The sequence below is a fragment of the Leucoraja erinacea genome, chromosome 36 (assembly GCF_028641065.1).
Source record: "Leucoraja erinacea ecotype New England chromosome 36, Leri_hhj_1, whole genome shotgun sequence".
In the NCBI taxonomy this organism is placed as follows: domain Eukaryota; kingdom Metazoa; phylum Chordata; class Chondrichthyes; order Rajiformes; family Rajidae; genus Leucoraja; species Leucoraja erinaceus.
Window position 1 is genome coordinate 3,343,784 of NC_073412.1, and position 13,756 is coordinate 3,357,539.

The 13,756-nt window shown below is 47.5% G+C and overlaps 1 protein-coding gene across 3 annotated transcripts in view; it reads right to left on the reverse strand.

The window, feature by feature from the left end:
• The window catches only part of fam219b (family with sequence similarity 219 member B), a 142,109-nt gene that overhangs the window by 44,060 nt on the left and 84,293 nt on the right, over nt 1–13,756 (reverse strand). For all 3 annotated transcript variants that reach the window (XR_008726271.1, XM_055662940.1, XM_055662939.1), the window contains exon 6: nt 11,313–11,400. Coding sequence is in view for 2 of the 3 variants with exons in the window: in XM_055662940.1 (XP_055518915.1) it covers nt 11,338–11,400 (63 nt within the window). In the remaining variant the exon portion in view is untranslated. The remainder of the gene's footprint in view (nt 1–11,312; nt 11,401–13,756) is intronic.

Sequence of the window (13,756 nt, forward strand, 5' to 3'; positions counted from 1 at the left end):
ATCGTGTAGGGAGTGGATGTGAAAGTGGGATAGCATAGAAGTGGTGGTCAGCGAACGCTTAATGGGCCGAAGGGCCTGTTTCTACACTGTATCTCTCAGTATTATTTAGTTTACTTTAGAGATACAGCATGGCAACAGGACCATCAAGACCGCACCGACCAGCGATCCTCACACATTAACACTACCCTACACATACTAGGGACAATTTTACATTTACTCGGTGGGCCGAAGGGCCTGTTTCCACGCTGCATTGCGAAAGTCCAAAGGCTGATCTATCTTCCCCTCTCAGCGTTATTCTCCTGCCACCCCCCCATAACCTATGACACCCTTATTAATCAAGCACCCATCAACTCCACCTCCACTGCCAACTTTGGCAATGAAATCCAAAGATTCACCACTCTCTGGCTAAAGAAATTCCTCATCTCCTTTCTAAAGGTACATCCTTTAATTCTGAGGCTGTGCCCTCTGGTCTTAGACACTCCCACCAGCAGAAACATCCTCTCCACATCCACTCTATCCAGGCCTAATCAAAGTGTACATTCAGAACAGCCACCATCACGTTGAATGATGGATGGGGTAGGTTTGAAGGGCCGAATGGCTTGCTCCATCTCCTATTTGTTCTGCTGTTTGGAATGTCAACTCAACTTGAGCGGAGAAGTGGAAAACCTTGCCTTAACAAGACACAACATTGCAGACTTAATGAAGCTTTTAAAATCTCAACCTTTTCCTCATCTCCGATATAATACGAACAGCATTACATACTTCATTAAATTCATTCGAAATAAAACGCTTCAATTTCCAAAAGATTCGCCCTCACTTCTGTGTGGATTGAATGAGGTAGCGATCGTGCAGAGTCGTGCATGGATAACCTACTCTTGAAGCATGGGAGTTTTATGTACGTTTTACATTGTGAGCAGTTCTAGGCCCCGTATCTGAAGAAGGATGTGCATTGGCTCTGGATAGGGTCCAGAGGAGGTCTACAAGAACGATCCCAGGAATGAGTGGGTTAACCTACGATGAGCGTTTGTCGGCACTGGGCCTGTACTCACTGGAGTTTAGAAGAATGAGCGGGGACCTCATTGAAACGTACAGAATAGTGAAAGGCCTGGATAGAGTGGATGTGGAGACGATGTTTCCACTAGTGGGAGAGTCTAGGACTAGAGGTCACAGCCTCAGAATTAAGGTAGGATCTTTTAAGAAGGAGATGAGGAGGAATTTCTTTATTCAGAGGGGGGTGAATCTGTGGAATTCTTTGCCACAGAAGGCTGTGGAGGCCAAGTCAGTGGATATTTTTAACGCAGAGATAGACAGATTTTAGATTAGTACGGGTGTCAGGGGTTATAGGGAGAAGGCAGGAGAAAGGGGTTAGGAGGGAGAGATAGATCAACCATGATTGAATGGCGGAGTTGACTTGATGGGCCGAACGGCCTAATTCTGCTCCTGTCACATAATATCTTATGATCCACAACGTTCTTCCGATGTTATCGGGAGAACGTTGCCAATGTTATCGGGGATTCATTCTAAATGTTAATTATCTGCTGATACCCGCGAATAATTAGTTAGAATTTCAGCAATAAATGGTTCCTGACTAATGAAGAGTTTTTAAACAACTATTTCACTTTGGGTGCAGGATCGGCTTGTGCGAGGGACAAGAGCAGGAGAAACAGCGCGGTGGCACGGTGGCGCAGCGGTAGAGTAACTGCCTTACAGCGCCGGAGACCTGGGTTCGATCCCGACTATGGGTGCTGTCTGCACAGAGTTCGTACAGAAGGTCTCCCCGTGACCTGCGTGGGTTTTCTCCGAGATCTCCGGTTTCCTCCCACATTAGATAGACAATAGACAATAGGTGTAGGAGTAGGCCATTCGGCCCTTCGAACCAGCACCGCCATTCAATATGATCATGGCTGATCATCCCCAATCAGTACCCCGTTCCTGCCTTCTCCCCATATCCCCTGACTCCGCTATCTTTAAGAGCCCTATCTAGCTCTCTCTTGAAAGTATCCAGAGAACTGGCCTCCACTGTCTTCTGAGGCAGAGAATTCCACAGACTCACAACTCTCTGTGAGAAAAAGTGTTTCCTCGTGCAGGAGTAGGCCATTCGGCCCTTCGAGCCAGCACCGCCATTCAATGTGATCATGGCTGATCATCCCCAATCAGTACCCCGTTCCTGCCTTCTCCCCATATCCCCGGACTCCGCTACCTTTAAGACTCCTATCTAGCTCTATCTAGCTGTGTAAAAAAGTATTTCCTCGTCTCCATTCTAAATGGCTTACTCCTTATTCTTAAACTGTGGCCCCTGGTTCTGGACTTCCCCATCGAGAACATGTTCCCTGCCTCTAGCCTGTCCAAACCCTTAATAATCTTATTTGTTTCAATAAGATATCCTCTCATCCTAAACTCCAGAGTATACAAGCCCAGCCGCTCCATTCTCTCAGCATATGACAGTCCTGCCATCCCGAGAATTAACCTTGTGAACCTATGCTGCACTTCCTCAATAGCAAGAGTGTCCTTCCTCAAATTAGGGGATCAAATAACAAGAATACTCCACACCAAAAATGTACAGGTTTGTGGGTTAATTGGATTGTTGTATGTGCAACCTGTCCCTAGTGTGTGTAGGGTAGTGTTAATGTGCGGGGATCGCTGGTCGGTGCAGACTCGGTGGGCTGAAGGGCCTGTTTCCGTGCTGTATCTCTAAACTATAAACTAAACTGCAGATGGTGAAGTTTATTTTAGGAAGCTGTTATTGTGGGAATAGTTAGTGTTGTGGGCTGCAGCCTCAAGTCTGATCAATACAGTCTTATTAACCATATTCTGTAGCTGGCCTTTTCAACCCTGGTCTATGACAGATGTAACACATGCAAATGTCAAATGCAGGGATGAATCTTAACCAGCTGAGGTCTGGCAGAGATTGTTTTCAACCTTCAAGATTGGAATCAAGAAGGGGTGTCATCGTCACAGTGTGGAAACAGGCCCTTCGGCCCAACTTGCCCATTCTGACCAAGATGCCCCGTCAACACTAGTCCCGCCTGCCTGCGTTTGGCCCACATCCCTCTAGATTCAAGATTCAAGATTCAATGTAATTGTCACGTACTAATTGAGGTAGGGAGCTATTTGCGTTACCGTACAGCCATACTGAGTAAAAAGCAACAATACACACGGCACATAAAATAAAATGTAACATAAACATCCACCACAGTGGAATCCGCATTCCTCACTGTGATGGGAGGCAAGAAAGTTGAGTCATCTTCCTCCTTTGTTCACCCGTGGTCGGGGCCTTTGAACGGGGCCTATCCATGTACCAGTCCAAATATGTACCTGTAAAATGACATTACCTCCACCACCTCCACTGGCATTTTGTCCCTTGCCCACACCACCCTCTGTGTGAATATATTTCCCTTCAGGTTCCTATTAAATCTTTCCCCTCTCACCTCGAGTACAGACACCTTGTGCTTGATTTATGAGTTTTATGAACACCATCGTACATTTAATACCTTGTTCACTCTTGTATTTTGAATTTAATTTACAGGCTTGATTTAAGCAATCGTATTTTGACATCACTCATTCAGATTTAAGCAAAGAAGGGTCTCGATTATTGCTGAGTTACTCAAAACCATATCACAATTACAGCACGGAAACAGGCCATCTCGGCCCTACAAGTCCATGCCGAACAACTTTTTTTTCCCTTAGTTCCACCTGCCTGCACCGTACCAAACCCTCCATTCCCTTCTCATCCATATGCCCATTTCGCCAGAGATGCTCCCCACTTCCACTGGGAGCTCATTCCACACCGCTACCACTCTCTGCGTAAAGAAGTTCCCCCTCATATTTCCCCTAAACTTCTGTCCCTTAATTCTGAAGTCATGTCCTCTTGTTTGAATCTTCCCTATTCTCAAAGGGAAAAGCTCTGTCTCTTATCTTCGGTTTAAACCAGCATCTGCAGTTCCTTCCTACACAGTGTAGTCGCTTATATGTTCAACTTGCCCGTTTAGTTTAGTTTAGTTTAGTTTAGAGATACAGAATAGAACGAGGCCCTTCGGCCCACTGAGTCCATGCCGACCAGCCATCACTTGTACACTAGTTCGCTACTACACACTTGGTACAATTTACAGAAGCCAATTGATCAACAAACCTGCACGTCCTTGAATTGTGGGAGGAAACCGGAGCGCCCGGAGAAAACCCACACAGTCCCGGGGAGAACGTACATATTCCTTACAGACAGCACCCGTAGTTAGGATTGAACACGGGTCTCTGGTGCTGTACGGTGGCAACTCTACCGCTGCGCCACCTTGCCGCCCTGTACACGTTTCTGAATTACGTACTGTCTTTCGAAAACGCAACCCCCGCAAAAAATGTGAGGTGCCTGCAGATAGTCCGATTACCCATTAATATATCAGACACTCTGAGAGTCATAGTCATTGTTATAGAGTGATACAGCATGGAAACAGGCCCTTCGGCCCAACTTGCCTGCACCGGCCAACATGTCCCAGCTACACCAGTCCTACCTGTCTGCATTTGGTCCATATCCCTCCAAACCCGTCCTATCCATGTACCTGTCTACCTGTTTCCTCGACGATGGGATAGTCCCTGCCTCAACTACCTCCTCAGGCAGCTCGTTCCATGCACCCACCACCCTTTCTGTGAAAGCTTGGGAAATGGTTGTAGGTTGAGAATAACAGATGATTATATTAAGAGGACAGCATTGGTTGGGCTGAATGGCCTGTGATATAACAATACTATTGGTCATTCTCGTGATTAGCAATGGTTTGAACAGTAACTTTGAACTCCCGACTTCTACCTCCGTTACATTGACGACTGCTTTGGGGACACCTCCTGCTCTCTCTCCTGGTAGACCCATTGTCTCTGCCTGTTCGTGCCCCACCGAACTCATCTCCACATACCTTGACTCCATACTATCCCCCTTGGTCAAATCCCTTCCTACCTATGTTCTGGACACCTCAGACACTCTCCGCCACCTCCACGCATTCCACTCTCTAGGCCCCCACCCCCTCATCTTCACCATGGACGTCCAGTCACTCTACACCTCCATCCCCCACCAGGATGGCCTCAAAGCCCTCCGGTTCTTCCTCGACCAGAGGAGCAACCTATACCCAGCCACTGACACTCTCCTCCGCCTAGCGGAGTTGGTCCTCACCCTCAACAACTTTACGTTTGACTCCTCCCATTTCCTCCAAACACAAGGCATAGCTATGGGCACACGCATGGGCCCCAGCTACGCCTGCCTCTTTGTCGGGTACGTTGAACAATCCTTGTTCAATACATACCAGGGCCCCATCCCCGACCTCTACCTCCGTTACATTGACGACTGCTTTGGGGCCACCTCCTGCACCCACACACAACTGACTGACTTTAACCCCTGCCCTCCCTTTGAACTCCAGTTGATGGAAGCAGGGATATGTTAAACTAAATAACTCTCTATTGAAAATGAGGCGCTCACACTAGAACATCATAATATTAAATAAACAGTGAATAGACTCAGCGGGACAGGCAGCATCTCTGGAGAGAAGGGGAATGGGTGACGTTGCGGGTCGAGACCCTTCTTCAGACTGGGAGTCAGGGGAGAGGGAGACACAGAGATAAGGAAGTGTAAGGTGTAAAAACAAGACATCAAAGGGGGTGGAGATCAAGGAACAAGCGTTCAGTCTGAAGAAAGGTCTCGACCCGAAACGTCACCCGTACTTCTCTCCAGAGATGCTGCCTGGCCCGCTGAGTTACTCCAGCGTTGTGTGTGTGTATTTTCGGTTTGAACCAGCATCTGCAGTTCCTCCCTACACATTAAATACACAGTGTTTTGCTCAGCCTTGTGGCTATAATCACCCATGGCGTTACACACTGTGTACGATACTTGTTGCTTCAGCTGACGAGCCACAATTAGCACATCGTCACACAGAGCGTATAATTTTTGCAAACCACCTTTCCGACGGATTGTACTGGGCACGGTTCCCACAGCAGCCATAATTGGTAGCTTCTGTGACAAGAACATAACCTCCAATCTGTTCTGAACTCGGCACTTTGCTTGTGAGTGGGAGTGTGATCCTTGTACGTTTAATTTAGTTTAGAGATACAGCACGGAACCACCGGGTCCACGCTGACTAGCGATCCCCGCACATTGGACAATAGACAATGGGTGCAGGAATAGGCCATTCGGCCCTTCGAGCCAGCACCGCCATCAAAGTGATCATGGCTGATCATCCCCAATTAGTACCCCGTTCCTGCCTTCTCCCTAAGCACACTAGGGACAATTATTACATTTACCCAGCCAATTAACCTACAAAGCTGTACGGCTTTGGAGTGTGGGAGGAAACCGAAGATCTCGGAGAAAACCCACGCAGGTCACGGGGAGAACGTGCAAACTCCGTACAGACAGCGCCCGTGGTCGGGATCGAACCCGGATCTCTGGCGCTGTAAGGCAGCGACTCTACCGCTGCGCCACCGTGCCGCCATGTTTCATTGTCACGAAAGAAAATCCACTCACAACCGTTACTTGTCCACCGTTAGCCACCATTTCCAGTCTCCACCCATTCACGATAGACGTCACGCTGTTAAGAATTGTAATCGAGGTCTTAGAATGCAACGTGTTGCAAATCTTCACGTCCACTGCGAACCATTCAACAGAGGTGAATCCATCATCAGATGAGCGTTGTCAAAGTATGGTCAGTGTCTTAACTTACAATAAGGTGGCAAGAACCTTGGCTCATAATAAGTACGTGAGTGATGGGAGCAGAATTAGGCCATTCGGCCCAACAAGTCTACTCCGCCATTCGGTCACGGCTGATCTATCTCTCCCCCTCAACCCTATTCTCCTGCCTTCTCCCCGTAACCCCTGACACCCGTGGCACAGAGGCACTGCCTCGCAGACCACAGGTTCGATCCTGACCTCGGGTGCTGTCAGCGTGGAGTTTGCACGTTCTCCCTGTGACCACGTGGGTTTCCTCCGGGTGCTCCCGGTTTCCTCCAACGTCCCAAAGTCTTGCGGGTTTGCGGGTTAATCAGCCCACTGTAAATTGCCCCCTAGTGCGAAGGGAGTGGATGAGAAAGTGGGATAACATAGAACTAGTGTGGGCTTGATGGGCCAAAGGGCCTGCTTACATGCTGTGTCTCTAAACTAAACCAAATTGTATTGGTCTGTTTCATTGTATCTGGATCTCACCGTATTTGTGCCAATAACCTTGATGTGACTTGACTTCAGAATTTCATGAGTCTGGATATTTCATAAAGTCTGGGAATTATTCCGTAATCCACACGGAACGTTGGCGAGCTAGATTTGGAAAAATGGCCACAATGTTCGGAAATTCTTTGGGGCATGTTGGCCGGTGTGGGCAAGTTGGGCCGAAGGGCCTGTTTCCGCGCTGTATCACTCTATGACTATGACCACTGACCCAAACCTCCCCTCTCCATGTTCTCCAGAGATGCTTCCTGACCTGTTGAGATATTCCAGCACTATTTGTGCGTCTTGTACACTAAAGGGCCTGTCCCACTTCCACGACCTAATTCACAACCTTTTTTACTCGTGGACATTTTTCATCAGGCTCGAAGAAACGCCCCGACCTACTTGATGTCACGAGTACCTTCGACTCGGGTCACGGCCTGCTACCACCTCGTGATGACCATGCTGCGATTATGAGTCAAGGGCAAACTCGGCAGAGGTCTGAATAAAGGGGCTGTCCCACTGTACGAGCTAATTCAAGATTAGCCCGAGTTTCCCCTGATTCAAACTCGCAGAATTACAGTGTTTAAGAGGGAACTGCAGATGCTGGAGAATCGAAGGTTACACAAAAAAGCTGGAGAAACTCAGCGGGTGCAGCAGCATCTATGGAGCGAAGGAAATATTTCCTTCGCTCCATAGATGCTGCTGCACCCGCTGAGTTTCTCCAGCTTTTTTGTGTAACCTTCGCAGAATTACAGTAATGGCCGCTCGTCGGTACTCGGGGCTCTCGTAGACATTTTATCAACGTGTTGAAAAATCTTCACGAGCTTAGCTTACCGCGTTTCCCGAGTACCTGCTGTTAGCGTTACGAGCCGCTAAGAGACGTCCCCGAGCTCCGACGTACCCGCAACGTACATTCTACGTGCTTACCACGAGATTGATTTTTTATTAAAACTTGGGGAGAGCTCTTGGATTAACTCATACAGTGGGACAGGGCCCTTTAGGTCTTCTTCTTTTTTCGTTTGGCGTGCACAGCTAAAAGTTGTCGGACAACTTGTTCTATTTGATCTCCCGTTTGTGCACGTCGAGTTGATTGCATTAGTCGAAAAACAGGGCGGACCACGTGAAGGTTGCCATCTTCCATCCCGGGCCCTTTGGGTCGTGAAATTGGGACAGGCCCTTCAACCAGCATGTGCAGTGTCTTGCCTGTTTCCGCGCTGTATCGCTCTGTGATTCGATAACTCTAATTCCAATTGATAAAACCTGCCCATCGCCAGCCATTGTGTTCTTCAAGGTTGGGAAACAGTTTAAGTTTGGTTGCTGTCAGGGTAATGGACGTGTACGAGAGGAACGGTGAAAGCTGACAGCTTCCTCCCATTGTACGCGCTGCCTTTCACTTCTTGCAGAGGGACTCAAAGCGATGCATTATTGAAGCTCGGATAAACCTTGACAAAAGGCTTCAGCACAATGCCTCCAGGACAACACAGAGCTAGCTGCGTGTGTGTTCAGAACGCTGTTTCCCCACATTTCTAATGTCAATTTTCCATCTGTCAAGTCGAAGACTGCGAGAACCAGACAAAGCACACAGCTCTGGAGAACAAAGTTAATAGAAAAATGTATTGGTCGATCAAACCAAAGGGAGCTTTTAAAGGGCTATTGTCAGGGAGAACTATTGGCATGCCAGCTAAATGAACTGCCCATGTTACACAACACAGTATATTAACGTCCGTTACATCCCAAGCCACCATGGCTTCCGGTTGAATCTGCCACTTCTCCTCCTTCCTGCAATGTTCGTCATCTTTGATGTTACTTCTGTTGCTTGTATCTGCAGAGCAGTTCCGTTAGACAGGCTCGATGCAGGAACAATGTTCCCCGATGTTGGGGGGGGAGTCCAGAGCCCGGGGGTCACATAGTTTCAGAATAAGGGGTCGGCCATTTCGGACTGAGATGGGGAAAAACGTTTTCGCCCAGAGAGTTGTGAATCTGTGGATTTCTCTGCCACGGAAGGCGGTGGAGGCCGGTTCACTGGATGTTTTCAACAGCGAGTTTGATTTAGCTCTTTGGGCTAACGGAATCAAGGGATATGGGGAGAAAGCAGGAACGGGGTACTGATTTTGGATGATCAGCCATGATCATATTGCCTACTCCTGCATGGCCTACTCCTGCACCTATTGTCTATTATCCATTGGTACACAAAATTGCTGGAGAAACTCAGCGGGTGCAGCAGCATCTATGGAGCGAAGGAAATAGGCAACGTTTCGGGTCGAAACCCGGAAGGGTTTCGACCCGAAACGTTGCCTATTTCCTTCAGGGTTTCGACCCTAAACGTTGCCTATTTCCTTCGCTCCATAGATACTGCTGCACCCGCTGAGTTTCTCCAGCATTTTTGTCTACCGTCTATTGTCCATTGTCTATTGTCTGTAAGATGGAGTGGCCTGGGTGAGACATGATCATATTGAATGGCGGTGCTGGCTCGAAGGGCCGAACGGCCTACTCCTGCACCTATTTTTCCATCTTTGTACAGGTTATTGATTGGGGACGATCAGCCATGGTCACAATGAATGGCGGTGCTGGCTCGAAGGGCCGAATGGCCTCCTCCTGCACCTATTTTCCACATCTTTCTATGAGATTTTTAGTGTAGGAAGGAACTGCAGATGCTGGTCTAAAGCAAAGAGAGACACAAAGTGCTGGAGTAACTCAGCGGGACTCCCAATGTGATTACACAGAGCTGGCGTTCCATTGAACGGAGCAATATCAGTTTTGTACCAAAGTGAGGAACAGCACCATACAACTGGAAGAGCAATGAAAATCAATTTCCCTCTTTGAACCTGAAGACAAATTCAAATTCCTTTCAGTAAATACAGCCCTGCTGGCAATCCTCGTCAATGGTTTTGAAACATGTAACAAGGCATGCATGTAACTAACGTTCCAGATTCTCTGGAGCTCAACGTCACGAGCTGCTGGCCTATTGCCAGAAGCCGCATTGGAAAGCCTAAAAGCCAAAAAAAAAAAAAAAAATCCGGAGTGTTTTCCTTTAAATATCAAAATCCTTGCTTATCTCTTCTCCAACCAGCAAGCCAATGATTGATGCGATTGCCATCAACTGGGAACTCGGACATTTTGATTGGGATTGTTACTTGAACGATATAACTGGGTTATATAAAAGTGCATGAATGCTTGACAGAAATGTTCGTTAGATCGTTAATATATTCTCATCCCGGAAGGCTGGCTCTGTGGATTCACGGGAGCTTGGATTCACGGGAGGTTGGTTTTGGAGGGGGGAGGATGCTCCTCAAACTGCGGAGCATCCTGGACAATACAGCCCACCCCCCCTCTGTGACACACTGGTCAACCCGAGGAGCACCTTCAGCAACAGACTGGTTCCACCAAGATGCAGCACAGAACGCCACAGGAGATCCTTCTTCCCTGTGGCCATCAAACTGTACAACTCCTCCCCCTTTCTGTCGTGGGGTAGACTGACTTCCCTCCCCCCTCCTCCTCACTTCAATTCAATTCAACTCTAATGTCATCGCACAAATACAAGTATGAGTACAACGAAATGCAGTTTTGCGTCAGTCAGTAGTAGTTGTACATAAGGAAAAAAAAATAGAAAGAGAGAAGATACAGAGCAATCAAGAAATACAGAATGATTAAACAATGGGGACGGAGGGACCAGAGAAATCTATCGGCGGGACTCCGAGTTCAGCAGTGTGATTGTGTTGTTGTAGAAGCTGTTCCTCATCCTACTAGTACGTGACCTGAGGCTCCTGTAGCGCCTCCCTGATGGGAGGAGGGCAAACAGTCCATGGTTGGGGTGGGAGGGGTCTTTAATGATCTTCCCGGCCCGTCTCAGACACCGTTTTCGGTGGAGGGCATCCATGGCAGGGAGCGGGGCACCGATGATGTACTGCGCGGTTTTCACCACCCGTTGTAGGGAGGTTCTCACCTCCCCAATCTGTCTCCCCTTCCCTTTTGTATTCTAGCCCTCTCGAAATAAATGATGGCATTGCGTTTGCCTTCTTTACCACCCATTCGACTTGCAGATTAACTTTTTGGGAATCCTGCACCAGCGCCTCCAAGTGTAGATGGGGGGTCTTGGTCAGAATGGGCAAGTTGGGCCGAAGGGCTGCAGGACTCCTTGACTTACCTACATTAAGGAGTTCCAGGAGAGGTCAGACGCTGGAATCTTGACCAAAGCACAAAGTGCTGGAGGAACTCAACGGGTCAGGCAGCATCTGTGGAGAGAAATGTATGGGTGACGTTTTGGATGGGGATTGGGTTAGTGTCTGAAGATGGGTCCCGATCCAAAACACGGTGCGTTCATTCCATCCCCAGATCCTCCCTGACCTACCAAGTTCCCCCTGCACTTTCTTTCTTGGCCTTATCTACGCTAATCCTACTGGTCTCCAAACGTTTCTTAAGGGATTAGACAGGCTAGATGCAGGAAAAATACTCCCGATGTTGGGGGGAGTCCAGAACCAGGGGTCACACAGTTTAAGAATAAGGGGGAAGCCATTTAGGACTGAGATGAGGAAAAAATATTTGTCACCCAGAGGGTTGTGAATCTATGACATTCTCTGACATGGAAGGCAGTGGAGGCCAATTCACTGGATGTATTCAAGAGAGAGTTAGGTATAGCTCTGAGGGCTAACGGAATCAAGGGGTATGGGGAAAAAGCAGGAATGGGGTACTGATTTTTTTTCTGATCAGCCATGATCATATTGAATGGCGGTGCTTCCATGATTTAAATGCAGTTACTTGATAGGCCAGACAGTCTAATTCTGCTCCTATCACTTATGACCGTATGATCTTATGAAAATAGGTGCAGGAGGAGGCCATTCGGCCCTTCGAGCCAGCACCGCCATTCTTTGCGATCATGGCTGATCGTCCCCAATCAATAACCTGTGCCTGCCTTCTCCCCATATCCTTTGATTCCACTAGCCCCTAGAGCTCTATCTAACTCTCTCTTAAATCCATCCAGTGACTTGGCCTCCGCTGCCCTCTGCGGCAGGGAATTCCACAAATTCCTCCATGCTGTATCTCATAGAAACATAGAAAATAGTTGCAGGAGGAGGCCCTTCGAGCCAGCACCGCCATTCATTGTGATCATGGCTGATCGTCCCCAATCAGTGCCCCGTTCCTGCCTTCTCCCCATATCCCTTGACTCTACTAGCCCCAAGAGCTCTATCTAACTCTCTCTTAAATCCATTTTGGAGAATTTTGTCTCCAAACTAAACTAAACATATTTGGTCTGCAATGCATTGCATTGTTGCCATCTATTTGCCCTTCGAACGGGAAACAGTTAACGGAATAGTCGGCTCAAGTGTCTGAAACTACATTGGAATATAATTGGAATTCTCTTCCAATTCGAGACCAAGTGAGCTGATGGTGGGTCACCCCTGGGATCTCGCCTGTCACTACACATTTAAGAAATTAGCTCCAAAATATCCAGTCCGTCAGGCCTCATCTAAATACGTTAGATTTCTTGTTAATTAGCAAGAAAAGTGCCCTTGCATTATCATACTCAAACCGACAAATTCTCACTTCCTGCAAGAACTGACCACTTTTTCTATACCCAAACTTCCATCTTATCCCCCCCTGTCTTATCCCCTCAGAAACAAAAGTACTGCCAAATATAAAAGACACTGTTTTGCCTTAGGGTGGTTATTTAGAAGGATATTGATTGAATATGGATCTGGTGATGTTTGGACTGTGTAGCAATTTCACTTCACTTGTGAAGTGCCTTTGTACGCTCAGCTCCAATTTGGTCAATAAGCCATTAATATTTCAATAATATTGTTGCAGATCTGAGCTGCTTTTCTGTGCGTTGTGAGGGATGTCAACTTCCCCTCTCACACATATGAGATATTGATTTTAAAACCGGTCCTTTAGTGCACAAAATAGGCCATAATTCACGCGTCCCAGTCACTCGGGCATAAGGGATCATCAACTCTGGAATTCTATGCTGAAAAGTTGAGCTGCTATAGAGGAGAGTGGAGAGGATGTTTCCACTAGTGGGAGAGTCCAGGACCACAGGTTGTAGCCACAGAATTAAAGAACGTTCCTTTAGGAAAGAGATGAGGAGGAGTTTATATAGTCAGAGGGTGGGGGAATCTGTGGAATTATTTGCCACAGAAGACTGTGGAGGCCAAGTCAATGGATATATTTAAGGCAGAGATAGATAGATTCTTGATTAGTACGGGTGTCAGAGGTTATGAGGAGAATGGGGTTAGGAGGGAGAGATAGATCAGCCATGATTGAATGGTGGAGTAGACTTGATGGGCCGAATGGCCTAATTCTGCTCCTGTCACATATGACCTTATGATCAGCTGTTCCATCATATTTTCAGAAGAAATCTCATCAATCTGAAACATTAATTCTATCTGTAGAGACCTAGTCAATGGATTTTTTTCTCTGTTTGCTTTGTGATCACCTTCCACCATCTAACAATGGTCTACTCTATATCTTTCTTGATCTGCTTCCCTTTTAATCTCTTTGAGAAGGAATGAGTGACGTTTCGGGTCGAGACCCTTCTCCAGACTAAGAAATCCTTGGTTTGCTCCCACGTTTTGGGGTTAAAGATAAACTATC